This window comes from Pimephales promelas, chromosome 7, assembly GCF_988280905.1.
Source record: "Pimephales promelas chromosome 7, fPimPro1.hap1.1, whole genome shotgun sequence".
NCBI lineage: Eukaryota > Metazoa > Chordata > Actinopteri > Cypriniformes > Leuciscidae > Pimephales > Pimephales promelas.
This window is the reverse complement of record NC_142775.1, coordinates 14288366-14308223: the sequence shown is the minus strand read 5'-3', so window position 1 is coordinate 14308223 and position 19858 is coordinate 14288366. Positions and strand designations below refer to the sequence as shown.

Genomic DNA, 19858 nt, shown 5'->3' with positions numbered 1-19858 from the left:
GGACCAAAATACCAGCTACAGTGTGTGCAAACCTGGTGAAGACTTAATGGAAACGGTTGACCTCTGTCATTGCCAACAAAGGTTAAGTTACAGTAAGTATTGAGTTGAACTTTTGTTATTGACCAAATACTTATTTTCCACCATAATTTACAAATAAATTCTTTATTAATCCTACAATGTGATTTCCTGGATTTTTTTTTTTTCATTTTGTCTCTCATAGTTGAAGTGTACCTATGATGAAAATTACAGACCTCTCTCATCATTCTAAGTTGGAGAACTTGCAGAATCAGTGGCTGACTAAATACTTTTTGGCCCCACTGTATGTTTCCTTCAGTACTCATCATTGAATATATGAAACTTTGGCGCATAACTTGTCTGGCATTATTTGCAGTATAGACTTGAACTATACATTGTGATACTATACATTCATAATGACTTATCTTACTAGAGCCAGACCGATATATCGGCAGACCGATATTATCGGCCGATATTAGGCCTTTTCTAAAATATCGGTATCGGCAGTTATAATGGCCGATAAATGAATATTTCAAAAATAAAATAAAAACAGACGAATCATGCTTCAACCATATCATGAGTGTTGGAGTTGTATAGTTTGTCCAACAGACGGCACTCTAAACCGTTCCTGTTGGCAACACTCGTGTATAACGCGCCACACATCCTGCAACCTGCTGATCCAGCCAGAGTCGGGCAGAGAGAACCAGTTATGCATTATCATATTATTTTAGTGAAAACTCATAGTTAACTTCAAATAACTAATGTTAGAGAAATCTGTTAATATTTTGTTGCGCGTTTCTGAAATAAAAAAAAATAGATAAATATCGGCCGATATATCGGAATATTGGATTTTAAAACCAACAAATATTTGTATCGGTATCGGCCTTCAAAATCCTTTATCGGGCGGGCTCTATATCTTACCATACATTTTTATATTCATTCTATTAAATAATTTAATTTCAATTCAGCTCATTTATTATTCTATTCTATTCTATTCTATTCTATTCTATTCTATTCTATTCTATTCTATTCTATTCTATTCTATTCTATTCGCTCACCTGAATCGATAACACTTTACATTAAGATTTAAGCTGTTAACCATTAACAAATAATACTTTTACTGCATTAAGTAATCAATTCATATGAATTCAAGTGAATCTCAACATATGCTAAAACATATTTATAATTTCAAGTTGGACAAACATGATTCAACACCAACAGTGAATATTAGATAAATGCTGAAAAAAAAATGTAATTCATTGTTAGGTCATAATACCTGATGGATTAACTAATTAAACCTGTTCACAATCCACCAGTTTGAGATCCACTGATGTCGTGAGTCAATGATATGGAACAGATGCGGAGAGTCAGTAATATGCCTGTCACTCACACACCGAGGGTGGCAAAACCCACAGCCGAGGCATGCTGGGAGACGTTCAGATTGGGCCCAGGCTGTGTGTTGCTGTGGCAACGGCTCTGCTCTTTGGCGGGGGAGTCCTGGCATGGAGTACCAGCCACCCCCCCCCCTCCTTTTCCCGGCTTGCTTTTGGCAGCAGGCACGACTAAGAGTGCACAGGGAAGCATTTGCCTCCAGACAGCCAGATAACCGCCACTGCACTTTTTGGTAAGAGAGCTTTGATTTTTCTAACGGGTTGGTTAGAGGTTCAGTCTAGGTTTAAGTGGCTTCCCTGCACTAGAATAACAGGTTGTTGGAATTTTTGCACTTGTGGAGTAATGCAGATTGTGTGTATATATCGCATGTTTGTTGAAAGTGCCTGCAAAATATTTGAATTTGAAGGGGTACGTACGACTGTCCTTGTGAATAACGGAAATGTACAAAGCAATATTCGTCTTCTTATGTGTGCAGCTGTGTTTGTGCTTGTGGGTTGGTGTGTACTTTTTGGGGTATTTGCTCGTTATGGAATGTGAGCTATTGTTTGCTGGTGGCAAACCCATCTGATCAGCAATCCGAGCACATCTCTCACAGACGGGTGTGGACGGGCGCAAGGGGGGAGAGGGGGATGCTGGGTAGACACACCAGCACATCTGTCAGACACAAAGACTGGGATAGACTGGCCAGGTTTGCCCTGAGAGTCAATCTATAGTGTCACTGCTTTACAGACACGGTCTAACAATGATGTAGGCGGCCGAGGAGAGAGAGCTATATGCTGAAAAATAAAGATGCCAAACAGTATCGCTACATCTGTTTTAAATTGTCAGGGAATGAACATGAGAACAGGGGGAGCTAAATCTATATTAATGAATCAGTTTGCTCGGTCTCTGGTCATGTCCTGCTGAGTCATGCAGTAATTGGCTGTGAAAATCAGTCATTTGTTATTTTCGCATAGTAAACATCATTTTTTCCAAGAAATGATGCAGTTTATTACATTTTCAGCAGCTGTATTTATAGATGAAAAACACTTGTGATGTGCCTTCTGTCATCATGCACTTACCCTGATGATGTTGCAGACCTGCAAAAACCTTTTTCTACAAAGTATAAAAGTTTGGTTACACTTTAGATTAGGGTTCAATTCTTATGCCTTAATAAACTCCTAATTACTGCTTATTAATAGTTGTTAAAAGTAGGTACTGAGTGGGATTAAGGGATGAATGTGGCATAATATGAATAAGGCATTAATATGTGGTTTATAAGTACTAATAAACAGCCAATATCCAAATAATATGCATGCTAATAAGAAACTATTGTTAATAATGAGAATTGGGCCTTAAATGAAAGTGTTTCCGGACAATTTCCTGAATTTGAATTATTCTATTCCCAATGGAAATACAATGTGACCATGAATACCATGCTCCAAAATTGACCTATGGCCACAATAAAGTAGTCTTCTGTATATATCTTCTGTTAGGTTTTGTGCTATTTAAATTTAAGAAAGTAGTCAAATCTGCTATTATTGCAACATCCAGCTCTCATTCTGTGTATTAAAGACTCTGAGTCTGATCTTTTTAATGAATCGCATTGATCCAGTGCACAAAACCTGAATGATTCATTTATGAATTCCACTGCTCAATGAAGGTGAAGATATTTAGTGAATAATGACTTATATTTTGATCAATTCGTCACATAAAGTCAACTCAAATGTATTATAAAGCGCTTTTCCCAATATAAATAGTTTCAAATCACGATTTTAATGTGTGTTGGTATTACACTGTAAAAAAATATTGTTGGTTTACCTAAAAAAAAATTAAGTAACCTGGCTGCCTTAAAAATTTAAGTTCAAAATGAAATGGAAAAATTGAGATTGATTTAATCATCAGAAACTTAAAATATGATGTTATCTGAACTACATAAAATACTTAAGTTGATTTGACAAAAGAAATAATGTTGTGATTTACAAATCATGAAAAACATTTTTTTTTTTACAGTGAGCTGTTGTATAACTTGTCTTCTAGTTTTCATCCTTTTAAGCCTCAAACCAAGGACATTATTCAGAAAGTCCATTTTGTGGGAAAAAAACAACAACTTGTGTTTGAAACCAAATTTTTGAACGGATTATTTAATGCGACTCTCCTCTAGAGAAGCTGGTCTCTATCTTACCACGGGTTGATGGCGTATCACGAACCCGAGTCTGCGTGGGTGAACATCATTCTAACGGCATCTGAACAGAACTCCGTTCCCTTACTGTGCGTGTGTGCGTGTGTGTGTGTGCGTGTGTGTATCTGTGAGTGGGTGGGCGGAAGCTGGGGCTGTAAGGTGGGCGGAAATTGTGCCTGAAAAGTGCACAAGAAACAAAAGCGATGCATTGCTGACTCCCATCATGCAGTCTGTTTGCACTGGAGAGAGAGTAGGAGTTGCAAATGGTCCTTAATCACTTTGCATCTCTTCAGAAAGCTTTGACGTAAGCCCTGCTGCAATGTTTTTCTGCGTCAGTGTCAGCCTTGTGTCTGAACACATGTTAGCTGGTCATTGCAGCATCAACTTTGAATTAAATGGAAATCTCCTCGTGCTTGCTTGTTAAATGATTAATATTGCAAATACAGTGGCTGTTTACAACATTATGCTGTGTTTGTCATTGGACTAGATGTGCTTTAATTGGGACACATTTTAACTCATACACCCACACAGTGCCTACACAGTTGATTTGTAACAGGCACTGTCTTTTGCAATGATCAGCTGTGGGTGGCCATTTCAACACTAACTAGATCCATCTTGAGGATGAAATCAGACTACTGATGCCATTGAAATGTATCTCTTCATCTCTGATGTGTTTGTAAGAATTCAGCAAGTGTGTTAGTGTCTTAAAGCGCAGAGGGATACTTTTAATAGCACTGTTTTAAAGAGTCGCGTGTTGCCAGCCAATCCGTGGGCTGGATTCCTCCCGCTGCTTAATCGGTTACAGTCTCTTCTTATACCTCCCCAATCTGCTGTTACCATGACAATTTACTCTCTCAATGTGCTGCCAATTTTCTTGCCATTTTAAGCTTTTTGCTTTTCTTTTTAAAACGTTTTCTTCCGTTTTAGGCCCTCTGAGTTAATGTCGTATGGTATGAAAGGACAGAGATATGACTAAATTACACATTTGGAAGTTCATTTTATTTGTATTTAAGCAATTATAGAAAACAATAGTTCTGTGGACTCAACCTTTAATAATGTGCAGTCTTGCTGCTGTTAATTGGATATTTCGTTTGTATTTTCTAACACGGTTTTCTTACCAAAGCGACAAGTGATAAAAAGTTCTTGTCTTGACAAGCTGTGATTGGCGGGAAACAATAAGCGACGGGATGTTTTATCGGCCGCTTGGTTTCTATTACTGTATTTTTAGCTTCAGTGTAGACAGATAAGTGTCACTGTAAATTGAAATCATGTGGAGAACTTTTACCGACCCCAAACTTTTGCATTGCAGTAGACATTGAAAACAATATTAATATTAGTAATTAACACCAATAAAGACCTTAATTGTGTGTGTGATAGTGTGTGGGCCGCCATATGTGGTAACAATGTTATACAATCTCGTTTTCATTGGCTCAGCACTAATGGACTCTTATTTTGAAATTCTGTTTAATTTTCCTTTGGTCCTGTATCCCTGCTCTGTTTTTTTTTTCCGGTTTCCTTCGTTTCTGATTATGTTCTCTTTTGTTCCTATGGTTACATATTATCTGAACCTTTCTGTCATTATCGTTATGTTCGACTTGTATTTGTACTCCCTGTTATGGTTGGTCTCTGGTCGGTTCTCAAGAGTTAAAAGCATGACAAAGGAAGTGAAAAAATCCTGCCTGGATTGATTCAGAAAGTATGTGTAAATATCTGCCCGTGTGGGCGTGTGTTAATGCATGTGTGTATGTGTATGTATCGAACAGAGCAAGTGTCGGCGCGGATCGTGCAGGAGGTTACGGCAGAGGCGGTAGCGGTACTGAAGGGTGAGCAGGAGCTCCATCCGGACACTGCCGTCAGGCTGCCATCAGGTAGGCCTGTAAATGAGCATCCTGGGATACTGGAGGTTGGCCACACTCAGGTCTGCTCTTAAAGGACTTTATTGCATTGGTGAGACATGGAAAAAAAATGGAAAACAGTAGGAAAAGTAAGGTTTTTGTTTGGTTGAAGGCGCTTCTTAGAAGGCTGTACACTGAGGATGTAATTTGACGATTTATTTTGAATGCTGAGGTAATTTATTGAATATCTTGCAGGTGTTAGGACCAACAGAAAATATTCCTTAATGGAATAGGTCACCTACAAATGAAAATTGTTAGAATATTTTGATGTTGTTTCAAATTCATATAACTTTATTGCATTAACAAAAAAGGATAAGGTCTGAATAATGAATATTTTTTAATACATTAAATACATTTTAATGTTACAAAATGTTTTTTTTAATGTTACAAAAGATTTCTATTTTAACTAAATGCTATTCTTTTGAACTTTATATTCATCAATGAATTCAGAAAAACAAAAATGTTTTCACAAACATTTTAAGCAGCACAACTATTTTCAACATTGACAATAATAATTAGAAATGTTTCTTGAGTACCAAATATTACAATGATTTCTGAAGGATCATGTGACACTCAAGACTGGAGTTCTTGGGGCTGAAAATACTTTTTAAAATATACCAAAAATGGAAAAAAAAGTTATTTTAAATTGTAATCATTTTTCACAATATTATTTTTACCATATTTTTACTGTAAATTTAGAATGGTAGTGTACTATTATAATTGATGGGAACTGGTGCTTTCAAGCTTAATAAAGGATATAAAAGCACCATGACACGTTACAAATTTTCTGAAATCATACAAGAGCTTTAACCAAAATACACTCACCTAGTGCCGAAGTTATGACGTCACTTTGTAGTGCATTTTAGCACTTCCGGTTTCTTCACCCTAAAGTCTATGGGTTTTTTAATTGGGTTTTTGCTAAATCGACTGAAATAAGGTCTGTGGTTAACAAAGCCTCTAAATATTTTCACGTTTTGATCTATTACATAAAGCACACCAGTTATAACCTGCTTGTGTTTTTTAAAAACTTTATATAGGCTTCATAATGTATACATTTTGGATTAACTTGTAAAGATTATCTTGATAGACAAAACATGTAAGGGCCATAACTCTTTGTTGAACATATATCTTACGTTTTGCGATTTTCCAAAAGTCTATAGGAAAAATGCATAGCTTTTCGATCGAGGGAACCCATGCGCCACTAACTTCCGAGTTGTCCTATAAAGTGACGTCACTCTATTAGGAACACCATACTAATACTGTGTTCGCCTTCAGAGCTGCCTTAATTCTATGTGGCATTGATTCAACAAGGGTCTGAAAGCATTCTTTAGAAATGTTGGCCCATGTTGATAGGATAGCATCTTGCAGTTGATGGAGATTTGTGGGATGCACATCCAGGGCACGAAGCTCCCGTTCCACCACATCCCAAAGATGCTCTATTGGGTTGAGATCTGGTGACTGTGGGGGCCATTTAGTACAGTGAACTCATTGTCATGCTTAAGAAACCAATTTGAAATGATTCGAGCTTTGTGACATGGTGCATTATCCTGCTAGAAGTAGCCATTAGAGGATGTGTACATGGTGGCTATAAAGGGATGGAGATGGTCAGAAACAATGCTCAGGTAGGCCGTGGCATTTAAATGATGCCCAATTGGCACTAAGGGGCCTAAAGTGTGCCAAGAAAACATCCCCCACACCATTACACCACCACAACCAGCCTGCACAGTGCTAACAAGGCATGATGGATCATGTTCTCATTCTGTTTACGCCAAATTCTGACTCTACCATCTGAATGTCTCAACAGAAATCGAGACTCATCAGACCAGGCAACGTTTTTCCAGTCTTCAACTGTCCAATTTTGGTGAGCTCTTGTTGTCAAGTACCTGGTGGGGTCTTCTGCTGTTGTAGCCCATCCACCTCCAGGCTGTGGCTTCACAAATGCTTTGCTGCATACCTCGGTTGTAACGAGTGGTTATTTCAGTCAAAGTTGCTCTTCTATCAGCTTGAATCAGTCGGCCCATTCTCCTCTGACCTCTAGCATCAACAAGGCATTTCCGCCCACAGGACTGCCGCGTACTGGATGTTTTTCCCTTTTCACACCATTCTTTGTAAACCCTAGAAATGGTTGTGCATAAAAATCCCAGTAACTGAGCAGATTGTGAAATACTCAGACCGGCCCGTCTGGCACCAACAACCATGTCACGCTCAAAATTGCTTAAATCTCCTTTCTTTCCCATTCTGACATTCAGTTTGGAGTTCAGGAGATTGTCTTGACCTGGACCACACCCTGGTCAACCATGTGATTGGTTGATTAGATAATTGCATTAATGAGAAATTGAACAGGTGTTCCTAATAATGCTTTAGGTGAGTGTATACTAAAAGTAATTAATCATTGTCAGTAAGTTGAACTCGAGGATCAGTCGGATTCATCAATGAATCATTCAAACCAGTTTTGTGAGCTGATTTCATTAAAAATTGTATTGAATAATTGAATTAAAAAAAACTCAAAAATAACATTCATCACGAATCAGACATCACTACTCACAAGTAGTTTTTCATATTTTTCATTTTCAGGTGAACTGTTCCTTTAAATGATGACATATTTTGATGTTTGTCAAATAAGTTTCATTTATGATTTTATTTTTGTTTTCCTATGACTGTGGTTTGTGATTATCATTGTCGTTGTGTCTGTCCGTTCCTCACACTGTGTGTAAACTGGTCAAAGCTGTGGAAAGCATCACCAGGGCACTTTCTTTTCTTTCCTAATGACATATTTGCCCTGACAGCTGGCCTGTCCCAGCTCCTTTCTGCTTGGTTTCTGTACCAATCCACCACTGGCTATCTCTCTCTTTGTGTGTGTGTGTGTGTGTGTGTGTGTGTGTGTGTGTGTGTGTGTGTGTTTGTGTGTACAGAGGGTCAGAGTGAGGTTGACCCCTGAGCCCTCTCTCTCTTCTATAACTTGCCAGCATCATTGTGGACATTTGTGTTGTGGTTTCATCTGAGCTTTCTTGGTTTTGAAAGTTCATTCTTGAATGTGTGTTGCTACTGTTATGTCAGTGTCAGTGTTTTGACAGTGACTTTATAAGCACTGAGTATGCTGCTGACATTAATGGTTATAAATGTATGAACACTCCAAACTCGTAATAAGTTGTTGTCTTTGAAATGTATTTGTGGAAGGGAAAAACTGTATGTGATATGCATTTGTTCACTTTTCTAGTAATCTTAAACAGTAAAAATGTATTGCATATAAATGGCACACATGAACTTAGATCATTTACAGGTTTGATCATTTGTGGTTATCCTATTACAAATACAGTCCAAATCTTCAGATGCTTCATAGTCAGACTTCACAAGAAAAAGGAGAATAAAATAAAAAAAGATAATCCAGAGCTCCAAATTTCCACTTGCTGTGCTGGAATTAGTCAGCAAAATTAGAGAACGTTTTCTCGACTAACACGCTTGATGTTGAGTCAGTCTGTCAGAAGAGCTCAAAGGATTAGTGACGGCAAAGCTTTCGGCATACCAATCCTGAACTCAGACTTGTCTCTACTCAGCATATCCTTAGAAACTCTACACACATACACACGACCCTGCATTTACAGTATATCTCGGGGGGCAATTTTACACAATCAAATATACAGTATTGTTGTTAAACTCTTTGCTCCTTGGTGTCCCATTATAAGCTAATTTAAGCTAATTCCATTTTTTAATCCCTGCATGGCTCTATATGTCTTTAAAATATGCCCACTGGGTTTCACATGGTTTATTTTTCTTGTTTGGACATTTTGCATTCTTAAGATTAAAAAAGTCACACCAGCGCTGGCTTGCAATTTGTGACCTTGTTCCCTCCATGTATTTTGTATCCATTGTATCGTTTCTTATCGCTCTTTATTATTTGCTAAGGGTAGTCCATCGACCGGAAGTTGAAGCCTCGCGGGAGCTGACATCTTGTAGCAGAACTTCACTTGCGTTAGCATTCCCATTGACTCCCATTCATTTTGGCGTCACTTTGACAGCGAATAACTTTACATCGGAGGCGTTTGAAGACCCCATTTGTCCTTTATTTATTTCTAAAGAAACACGGCAATGTAAAAATAGCTCCATTACCTTGTAGCTTATGTTATGGCCCCGTAGAAGCAGTTTTATTTAAAGTAGGCTAGCGATTGCGTCATACCCACGCGACTCTCTGTCGCACAGTAGAGAGATTACCGTATGGACAGGAGAAGAAGCTTGCGCGCATCGGGGAAACATGGAGGCAAAATGACAAAATAATTAATCAGAATACCTAGCAAAATTGTCCCCTCCTAGCTCATGGACAGCTCCTACTCAAACTCTCCGGTCTCCGCCTCTGCATGTTTCGGGAGGGAATGATTCAGATTTCTCATGCCACAGCACTAGAAGACAGACGGGTTGCTCTCGTCACATTACGTAGTCAAGCTCTGTTTGAGTCTGCGCGTCAGGGACGGAAGTGCTAAAAAATCGCCAAAAACGGGCTTCCAAAATCGCTCTGTCCATTTCTTTTACTGTCCATGTTATTTGCCATTAAAAGGCAATTCACAAAAATTTACAAATTTGTAGGCTCTGTTCCAAAACCTGTGCTGCGTCCCAATTCACATACTATATATGTCCTAAATAGTATTCGAAAATATAATTAGTATGTCCCAAATCGTATATATTTAAATGAGTGTCCAAAGAGACCCGGATGGTCTACTATATCCGGTCAGAATCGATGGACACTCTAACGGCTGATATTGCCCACAACCCATCGCGCGTTGGACGAGGATTCGGTTAGAACTGCAAACACGAGTAAAAAGTGTTAAATTACAGACATGGAGGACGCGCAAATCCGGCGGTTATGTAGAGAGGTTTAGATAAAGGTTATTAATTATCAGTATCTAACCTGACGAAAATATATTTATTCAACGTTGGCTACATTATTATATTGCATCTGCAGATGCATTGTGAACTTTTGTAAAGATACGTTTTGCCATTAACTTTTAAATTCATCATTACATTCAAATTCGGAGAGTTTCCGCATGAAAGACCCACGACTGGCAGGTGAACGTGCGACAACATTTCTCTCCGAAACAGAAATTAAATTAGATTGAATGGAGGATTTTAACTGTGACGAGATGATTGACAGGTCAGTTGATAGGATGCACGCGATAGAGCTGTCCGTTAAAGATGACGAAGTAGTATGTCCCAAAGTTTGCCTACTCTTTTACTACACATTAAAAAGTATGTACTTTTTCTTCACAAAAAGTGTGTTATTTTCTATTTTATCATATTTTATAATGTAATATATTCCCTTTTAAGCATCATTTCTCCATAAATCCTTCATAAATCATTCTAATATGCTGATTTCCTGCTCAAGAAACATTTATTATCATCAATGTTGAAAACAGTTGTGCTGCGTAGTATTTTTGTGGAAACCATGATCCACTAAGCTTGTATTTAAAACATAAAACATACATTTTGTAAGATTGTAAATGTCTTTACTGTCACTTTTGATCAATTTAAAGGGTTAGTTCACCCAAAAATGAAAATTTTGTCAGTATTTACTCACCCTCATGTTGTTCCAAACCTCTATGTGTTTATTGTTCTGATGAACACAAAGGAAGATATGTGGAAGAATGTTTTAATCAAACAGATCTCATTCCCCATTGACTACCAGTATGTATTTTTTCCTACTATGGAAGTCAATGGGGAATGAGATCTGTTTGATTAAAACATTCTTCCACATATCTTCCTTTGAGTTCAGCAGAACAAATAAACACATAGAGGTTTGGAACAACATGAGGGTGAGTAAATACTGACAAAATTTTCATTTTTGGGTGAACTAACCCTTTATTGCCTTCTTGCTGAATGATAGCCATGTAATCTTGCCAACCTCAAAATTTTAAACAGTTGCGTATGTAGGAACAGACAAAATGGGACGCCGAATTTGTAAATGTGTTGATCTGATCTTGATCATTGTCTTGATCTCTTCTTCTCCTTTAATTTAATTATAGTGGAAGACTCTGCAAACCTGCCGCCTTCACCTCCTCCGTCCCCTGCAGCGGAACATTTTGGGCCTTTGGATCAAGGTAGGGTCATGCTTCATGTGTGTATGGAGAGAGGTGAGGTGAGAAACACACTGAAAGAACTTGAACACCTTTTTTTCCCCCATGAGTATTCTAGTCACCCTCTGACCTTGGCTTGAATGAGGGTGTTCTATTTGGGGACGCCTGCTAGTCCCACCCCTTCCAGGCTGATTTCAACCCTCTCACAGTGCCCTTCAGATGCTCACACACGCCGCTGATCTGTGGGGTTGGTCCAAAGATTGATGGAGTTGTGTTTGCAGGATCAACTTTGCCTCCTTTGTTGACATCATTCAAGTCGATCTCCTCTTCCTCATCCAGCATCTTCAGCTCTTAAACATGGCCTCATCTTCATAATTGCTAAATCCGGGAGCTTATCTTGATGAAAAAAACCCAAGCCAAAGTGACCCCACCCCTTTCTAGTCCTCGTAACCAATCAAACCCAACCCCTCCTTATACCCCGCCGAACCATGGATCTTGACTCTGCCCTGCATGAAAGCCTCAAACCTTGACCTGAATGCTGTACTGTCTCACCTGCAGCTGATGTTTGCAAGCTGTTGCTGAAACCGTGTGGCATTCAGATTGCCTGCTCATCCTCTCTCCAAAGCCCCCCTTTAGAGATCTGTTGATTGCTCCAAACCTCTCTCAGTTCCTCTGTTCGTCCCTGTCTTTGGATTTGCATGTTGTATTGTGGGTGCTGTTGATGTTGTGGGCTTGTGCTCGGTCGTCGTTTTGACTGTGTCTGTCTCTACTGCCCGTAGTAGGCCGATGCCATGCTCAGATCACTCTCTGAAGCTACTAAACTAAACAATAATGCCACTCATTAAGCGGATATGTAAATTTAACGTCATAATCAAAATTGCATTTTTTTAGTACATGTTCCTTGCAAATCATCGGTGCACATTATTCTAAAGAATGAAAACATCTCTTTTTTACTCCTTTGAACAACTTTTAGTTTATGAGTTTATGGTTTTACCTTTTTTGTCATTTAAAGTTAAAGTTAAAGGGCTAGTTCACTTTGAAATAAATTTTTGGTATCTTTTAGCTTACCTCAAGGGCATCCAAGATGTAGGTGTCTTTATTTCCACAGTAGTTTCAATTTTGATATTTTCAGGTCAAACCGTTGTTGTCTGTCAGTCATATAATGGAGGTCTATGGTCACCACCTCAAAGAGCATGCACATAGAAGTCCAAATTAAACATGATTTAATGACTCGTAAATGTAAGTACACATTGATGACCTAAGACACGAAACGAGCGGTTTGTGTGAGAAAACTAACAGTATTTATATCGTTTTTTTACCTCTTGTAACCACAGCCACGTCCAAGTACTCTGAGGGTGAGGGCGCTTCGTTCTGCGCAAGCGCGTGATCTCGCACGTGTACGTCACTCATTGTTTACACAGAGATTTCAGAAGTGTTATCCTTCACTGTGAAGATCTAAACATATTTAGATATACAGGAAATTGCAATGGAAGATGATTTCGATATATCAACAGACAACGTTGATTTTTTTTTTCCATAACCGTGCAAGAGATCACTTCCGGTGCTTTCCGGCGCTTGCGCAGAACGAAGCGCCCTCACCCTCAGATCAGTTGGACGTGGCTGTGGTTACAAGAGGTAAAAACGATATAAATACTGTTCGTTTTCTCACACAAACCGCTCGTTTCGTGTCTTAGGCCATCAATGTGTACTTACATTTACGAGTCATTAAATCATGTTTAATTTGGACTTCTCTGTGCATGCTCTTTGAGGTGGTGACCATAGACCTGCATTATATGACTGATAGACACAAACATTTTGACCTAAAAATATCAAAATTGAAACTACTATTGAAACAAAGACACATGCATGTTGGTTGCCCTTGAGGTAAGCTAAAACATACCAAAAATTCATTTCAAAGTGAACTATCCCTTTAAAGTTATGTACTGTATACCCAAAATTGTTTAATATTTTTTTCTTTAGGTTGAATTATATTCATTTTACTGTGCCGAGAAGCTGACAAACCTAAATGCAACAACATTATATATATATATATATATATATATATATATATATATATATATATAACATTTATTTTCTGTTTTGTTTTGTGGATATATCTATGCAATGTATTGTAGAATTTTAACATCAACCATTTATCAGTTATTGGCTAAAATATTAAGATAATTATTGACTTATCGGTATCAGCCAGCATTTAAATATTTGGGCATACCTAAAATTAACCAATCACTCATTGACCCTTTGACAATACCCTTTTTTATTGACTATTCAATCATAAATATTTCACATTACAACAACGTTTCATATTGACTCTCAGCAGACACTAGAGAATGAGACAGTTTCATTCAAAGTTTAGACTTTAAACAAACCTATAAAATGTCATCAGAGATGTTCAGACTCTGGTTATGGCATAGCGGCACTACGGTCACACTTTGTGTTTCTCGACACTGTGTGTCTGTGTTTGTGTTGTTCAGTGTGTGTCTCTTTTCCGTACACATCACACATACCCCTTTCTCGTTTTATTTCTCACTTTTTTTTAGCTCTCTTTCCCCTTATTTCTCTCTCTCTCTTTCTCTCTCTTCCCTCCCCCTTCAATTTTTGCATATTCTGATTTTCCTCTTTTTACTTTCTCTCTTTCACTTGTTCCTTTTCCCACCCTTACTTGCTACACCTTTTCTATCTTCCTTTCCTTTTCCTCTCTGTCTCTTTGTCTCTGTCTCTTTGTCCAGATTTCCCTGCAGTTCTTTTCCTTGTGTCTATTTGTAGATGTAGGGGATGAGGAGGAAGCAGGTCCTCTCCGCCGCTTCCAAAATTCTCGCGAGAGGTGCAAGTTCCTCGCCCCCTCCATCTCAGTGTCTGTGCCTGAAGATGACCCCTACCACTCTGACGAGGAATACTATGAGCACCCTTTATTCAGCCCAGAGTGGACGCGCTCTGGCTCTCGCCCCCCAGGGCAGGCCGCCGCGTTTAGACAGATCGAAGGTGAACCTCGCATGGTTCCTCTCTGCCATTCTCTCCTCCCCTCCTTTCCCTCTCTCTTTCCTTCCACTTCTTTCTTCAGCTCAGCATCAACACCCCCCCCCCTCTCTCTCTCTCTCTCTTGCTTTTCGCTCTCCCTCTTTCTTGTCCGCCTCTTCCTGTCTTTTGTCTCTGTTGTGTCGTGCCCACTCTGACCGAAGCGTGTCGTGTGGGGGTGGTATCTGTTTTTGTACCTTGTTCATTGCAAGTCATTCGGATTTTCTGCAACTTTTGTGCCGTGCACTAAAAAGGCACGAACGTTTGTGTTTTTAGGCGAAATCCCTGCTGCTGTACATGTAGTGCTCAGTTAAAGGAGGAAAATCACTGACTCTGAAAATGAAATCCAAGTGACTTGCAGCATCAGCAGGACATTTGTGCATGCTGCGCACATTTTCTCCTTTGCCTGTTTGCCGTCTTCTTGTCTCCGCATCTGTCCGCCCGTATGTGTTAGCCTGTCTGTCCATTTGTATTTTTGATTGTCCCTCATCAGGCCCAAAAACGTACCCATACGTCTCAACAGGCCCCTCACATTTCTCCAACCTGCTGATGTACACATGCTGTAGATCACAGGATGACTTTCAGCTCTTCACATGGTGGCCCATACACACAAGCATCTCTGACCTTATTGCATCAGTGAAGAAGGGTTAATCGCTTTCAGCGCCAAAATGACTTAGTGTGGGTTGTGTTTACAATTTAAAGGAGCTGAATTTGTTCTTTTTTATTTATTAATTTAAAATGTTTCCTGTGGTGCACTTACTAATAATGTTAGTATGATTTTTACATAAAAAATGGTCATAATATAGAAATAAAAGAGAAATTTCTTCCCTATTTTTAGCCCTCTGATTTTGGAAGCTCTGTTGGAAGGGGTGTACAGTATCTGCTGTGAGACTTCAGTGTAATCGCCCACTGCAGTTATTGGCTAACATCTTGGATGTGAAATAATGCTGAGACATTCACATAGTTGAAAATAAATGAGCACTTTCCTAGAATTAGGATCCTTTGATAGGTTATTTTAGTCCAGTGATCTCTTCTCATCTCTCTAACCTGCCAGTGGGCGGGGCCAAAGACTCAATGATGTAGAAGTAGGCGATTTGATTCTACAGAGGTGGGTCTTTCACCGTACTATTACATTTTAAAGGGATAGTTCACTTTGAAATTAATTTTTGATATGTTTTAGCTTACCTCAAGGGCATCCAAGATGAAGTTGTCTTTGTTTCCACAGTATTTTTAATTTAGATATTTTTAGGTCAAACTGTTCTTGTCTGTCAGTCATATAATGGAGGTCTATGGTCACCACCTCAAAGAGCATGCACAGAGAAGTCCAAACTAAACATGATTTAATGACTCGTAAATGTAAGTACACATTGATGGCCTAAGACACGAAACGAGCGGTTTGTGTGAGAAAACGAACAGTATTTATATCGTTTTTCCCTCTTGTAATCACAGTCATTTCCAAGTACTCTGCGCAAGCGCCGGAAAGCCCCGGAAGTGATCCCTTATGCGTGTACGTCACTCATTGTTTACACAGAGATTTCAGAAGTGTTACTCTTCACTGTGAAGATCTAAACATATTTAGATATACAGGAAATTGCAATGGAAGACGATTTCGATAAATCAACAGACAACGTTGATTTTTTTTTTCGTAACCGTGCAAGAGATCACTTCCGGCGCTTTCCGCCGCATGAGCAGACCGAAGCACACGTGCCTTCAGATCAGTTGGACATGGCTGTGGTTACAAGAGGTAAAAACGATATAAATACTGTTCGTTTTCTCACACAAACCGCTCGTTTCGTGTCTTAGGCCATCAATGTGTACTTACATTTACGAGTCATTAAATCATGTTTAATTTGGACTTCTCTGTGCATGCTCTTTGAGGTGGTGACCAAAGACCTCCATTATATGACTGACAGACAAGAACGGTTTGACCTAAAAATATCAAAATTGAAACTACTGTTGAAACAAAGACACCTACATGTTGGTTGCCCTTGGGGTAAGCTAAAACATATCAAAAATTCATTTCAAAGTGAACTAGCCCTTTAATGTGACATTTTCTGAGCTTGGATTTAATAAAAGCTTTTTTTTGGGGACTAACTATAGTTCAATGACCCCATATGTTAAAAGATCACCCCTTTTTTGGGAACCAAAAACTTTATATATTGCAACCAAAGATTCTTCAGCAGTTTTTCATGGTTTCATGGTTTCTAAAGCTGCAAGCTTGCGATCTGAATCGAATTGTATGTAGAAAGACTGTTTGCAAAATAACTGAGGACAATAAACTGATAACACACAACTCTATTGCAACTAGTGAAACGAAAGCAAATCTTTTTAATGAATAGTCAAAAGTTCGTATTCATATCCAATTCGAAATTAACTAAGAACTGTTAATGAGTAATGTGTATTGTTTGTGAGATAACTGACTCATACGACAACATTAAAGCAGTGTTGTTTTAGTATTATTTATATGCTATTCTAATATTTACTCATTTGAATGAACTTTTACATTTTGAAAGCAAATTTAAATCAATAAACATTTTTTAACAATTTTGAATTAGCTTTTATTTTATTTGTTAATATTTTTTCATGCTTTAGACATTTTTATTATTATTTAGCTTTCATTTTAGTTTATATCAGTTTTAAGTTTAGTAACTTTGATAAGTAGAATTAGAATCATTAAATCCCTCAGAACTTTCTACATTTGACATTGAGCTACCAATTTGTCCACCTCTGTCTCTCCCGCTCTCTCTCCTTCCACTGCTGAGATGTGACCTGGTATGGTCTTCGTCACCATATCTAGCCTGGCTCCCAGCAGAGACTGTTGCAGTTTCTTCTCTCTCTCTCTCTCTCTCTCTCTCTCTCTCTCTCTCTCTCTCTCTCTGAACTACATCATACATAAGCTTTGTTCTGAGCAAAAATTCACGTTCATTCTGACATCTCCCACAATAGTTCCCTGACCGGCATTATTATGGTGCTGTGGGTTTTGTTGGGTCTCAGTTATGAGAGACAATGCAGATGCACACAGCGTTGTGTGCAAGTGTGTTGTGTGCAAGTAATGTTTCATGTTCAAGAATAAATTTGAACAAATGAAAGAGCTGAGAGTATTTTTCATAAACTTTTGAAAGGAGCATTGATAATGTAACTAAGAGCTACATATTTGGAAATTAATAATCTGATTAGATTTTCTGATGAATATCACCATGAAATGATTGGCCATAAAAAGAAAATCATTTTATACACAACATGATCAGCATTGTGTCTCTTTTTATTGGAAAATAATTCAAATCTGGCCAAAGTAAAAACAACTGATGCATGTTACAGAGCAAAGCACAGCCTGTCTGGAACACTGCAAACACAGACAGGTGTTTAGTCAAATACTGTACATTATTAAAAATGGTTCTTTGAAATTGTGAATTGCTATTACATATAATTCTAAAACGTTATGTGCAGAATTAGATTGTATATTCATCTTCTTATTTTATCTGCCACCACTTATACTCAAGGTCAGAGAAAACACACATACATATGGCAAAAGTCATGGCATAACTGATAGAGCTGAAAGTGTCCCACCTTTTAAGTAACCCAAGTCTGTGTTGTCTATAGTCTTGATGTTTCCACTTGTCTCCCTCTTTATGAAGAAGAGGAGACCATAGAGAGTCTCTCAGCTGCGGAGGAGGAAGAGGAGGAGACTTCAGAAGCCGCAGCAACAGCAGCAGCTCTAGAGGAAGAGGAGGATGAGGAGGAGCAGTGGAGTGGGGAGGAGCCTGAGCAAGATTCCCCACCTGAGCTCCTAGAGCGGGCAGAGGTCATAGGCGAGGCCCAGGCTCTGCCCGGCCTGCTGGCCGAGGCTGTGGTTCACACGCAGGCAGCTACTGCTGCCGACGAGGCCCCTAATGGGAGATCTGAGGAGGCAGGGGGGCAAGAAAGCCTTGCGGAAGGTGTGTCCATCCTTCTCACAACCTGCATGTTTCTCTCTCCCTTCACAAAAAAAAAAAGCTAAGCGAAAGCATCGTGAGAGCTTTCTAAGGGAATGTGGGTGGATGGCTCAAATATCTCCTCTATCTGCTGATGCTGCAAGGCAACACAGGCTTGATGGTGACCAGCTTCTGTGGCCAGAGCTGTGTGTTTGTCTGTCAATGTCTTTCTACTAAATTGCTTTCCCCAAAGCAGCTGCCATCTGCTAGCTATCTGATGAATCTTTTTCCTGAACTTTCTGCTTATTTTCTCTATTGATGCTACTGCTGCCAGGTCGACCTGTCTCATTGTTTTCCATTGCTCAGTTAATTTTTATTTGCCAGCTACATTGCCAGTTTGTGGGTGATTTTTGCTGCATGCGCCAACAAAACACCTGGGATTCTATGAGAATCCTTTTTTTGTGACTTTGTGATATTGTGTTATGCTTTATTTTCAAAGGCATTTGAAAAGCCAAGCTTGTTGATTCAAATTTTATTTGTTAATTTTCATTTTGCTTTTTTCTTCAAATGATCATGGTCATTTCACATGGTTAACATAATAGGAAGTGTAGAACAATTCTGAATAATGAAAAACTATGTATTAATTCACGATTGGTATTTTAAGACAATTACAGTCAGCCACATGTATAATTGTAATTTATACCAATTTAGTGCTTAAAAGGTTAGTTCACCCAAAAATGAAAATTCTGTCAGTATTTACTCACCCTCATGTTGTTCCAAACCTCTATGTGTTTATTTGTTCTGTTGAACGCAAAGGAAGATATTTGGAAGAATGTTTTTATCAAACAGATTTCATTCCCCATTGACTACAGTCAATGGGGAATGAGATCTGTTTGAGATCTGGGGAATGAGATCTGGGGAATGAGAACATGAGGGTGAGTAAATACTGACAGAATTTTCATTTTTGGGTGAACTAACCCTTTAAAACGAGCCTCATTAAACAGTACCTTGCACATTCTTGTCTTTTAGATTTCACCAATATTGTATTATCTTCTGGAAATAAGACCCACAATGCGTTTTCCATAATCTCTGAATATGTATTTGGCAGAAGTTTTAAGATCAGCTATTCCATCTTGCTGCTGGTGTACTGACGTCAGTATCGTGTTTGGACCACCTCCTTGGATATTTCATCCTCATTTTCTGGACCTCATCCACGCAACATTCAATGTTCTGGGTTTGCATGCTGATCCTGTCATATCCATGCCATCACTCCATCACTGAATTGGTATGTGTGTATCATCGGCTGCTGCTATTTGAAAATGGAAGTTCATCATTCAGCTTTGGCTGTCTGTGTGGTGGTTGGCCTGGCAAACTTGTACTTTGAATTAT

The 19858-nt window shown here is 38.8% G+C and overlaps 1 protein-coding gene across 17 annotated transcripts in view; it reads left to right on the top strand.

Moving 5' to 3' along the window:
• Positions 1-19858, top strand: part of map2 (microtubule-associated protein 2) — a 130312-nt gene that overhangs the window by 83548 nt on the left and 26906 nt on the right. For 6 of the 17 annotated variants that reach the window (XM_089133092.1, XM_089133094.1, XM_089133093.1 and 3 more), the window contains exons 5-8: positions 5332-5436; positions 11475-11549; positions 14310-14525; positions 18194-18493. In XM_089133092.1, the coding sequence (XP_088989218.1) occupies positions 5332-5436; positions 11475-11549; positions 14310-14525; positions 18194-18493 (696 nt within the window). Of the gene's footprint in view, positions 1-5331; positions 5437-11474; positions 11550-14309; positions 14526-18193; positions 18494-19629; positions 19755-19858 lie in introns of those variants that run through there. The other 11 variants (XM_089133103.1, XM_089133095.1, XM_089133088.1 and 8 more) reach the window with 10 other exon arrangements.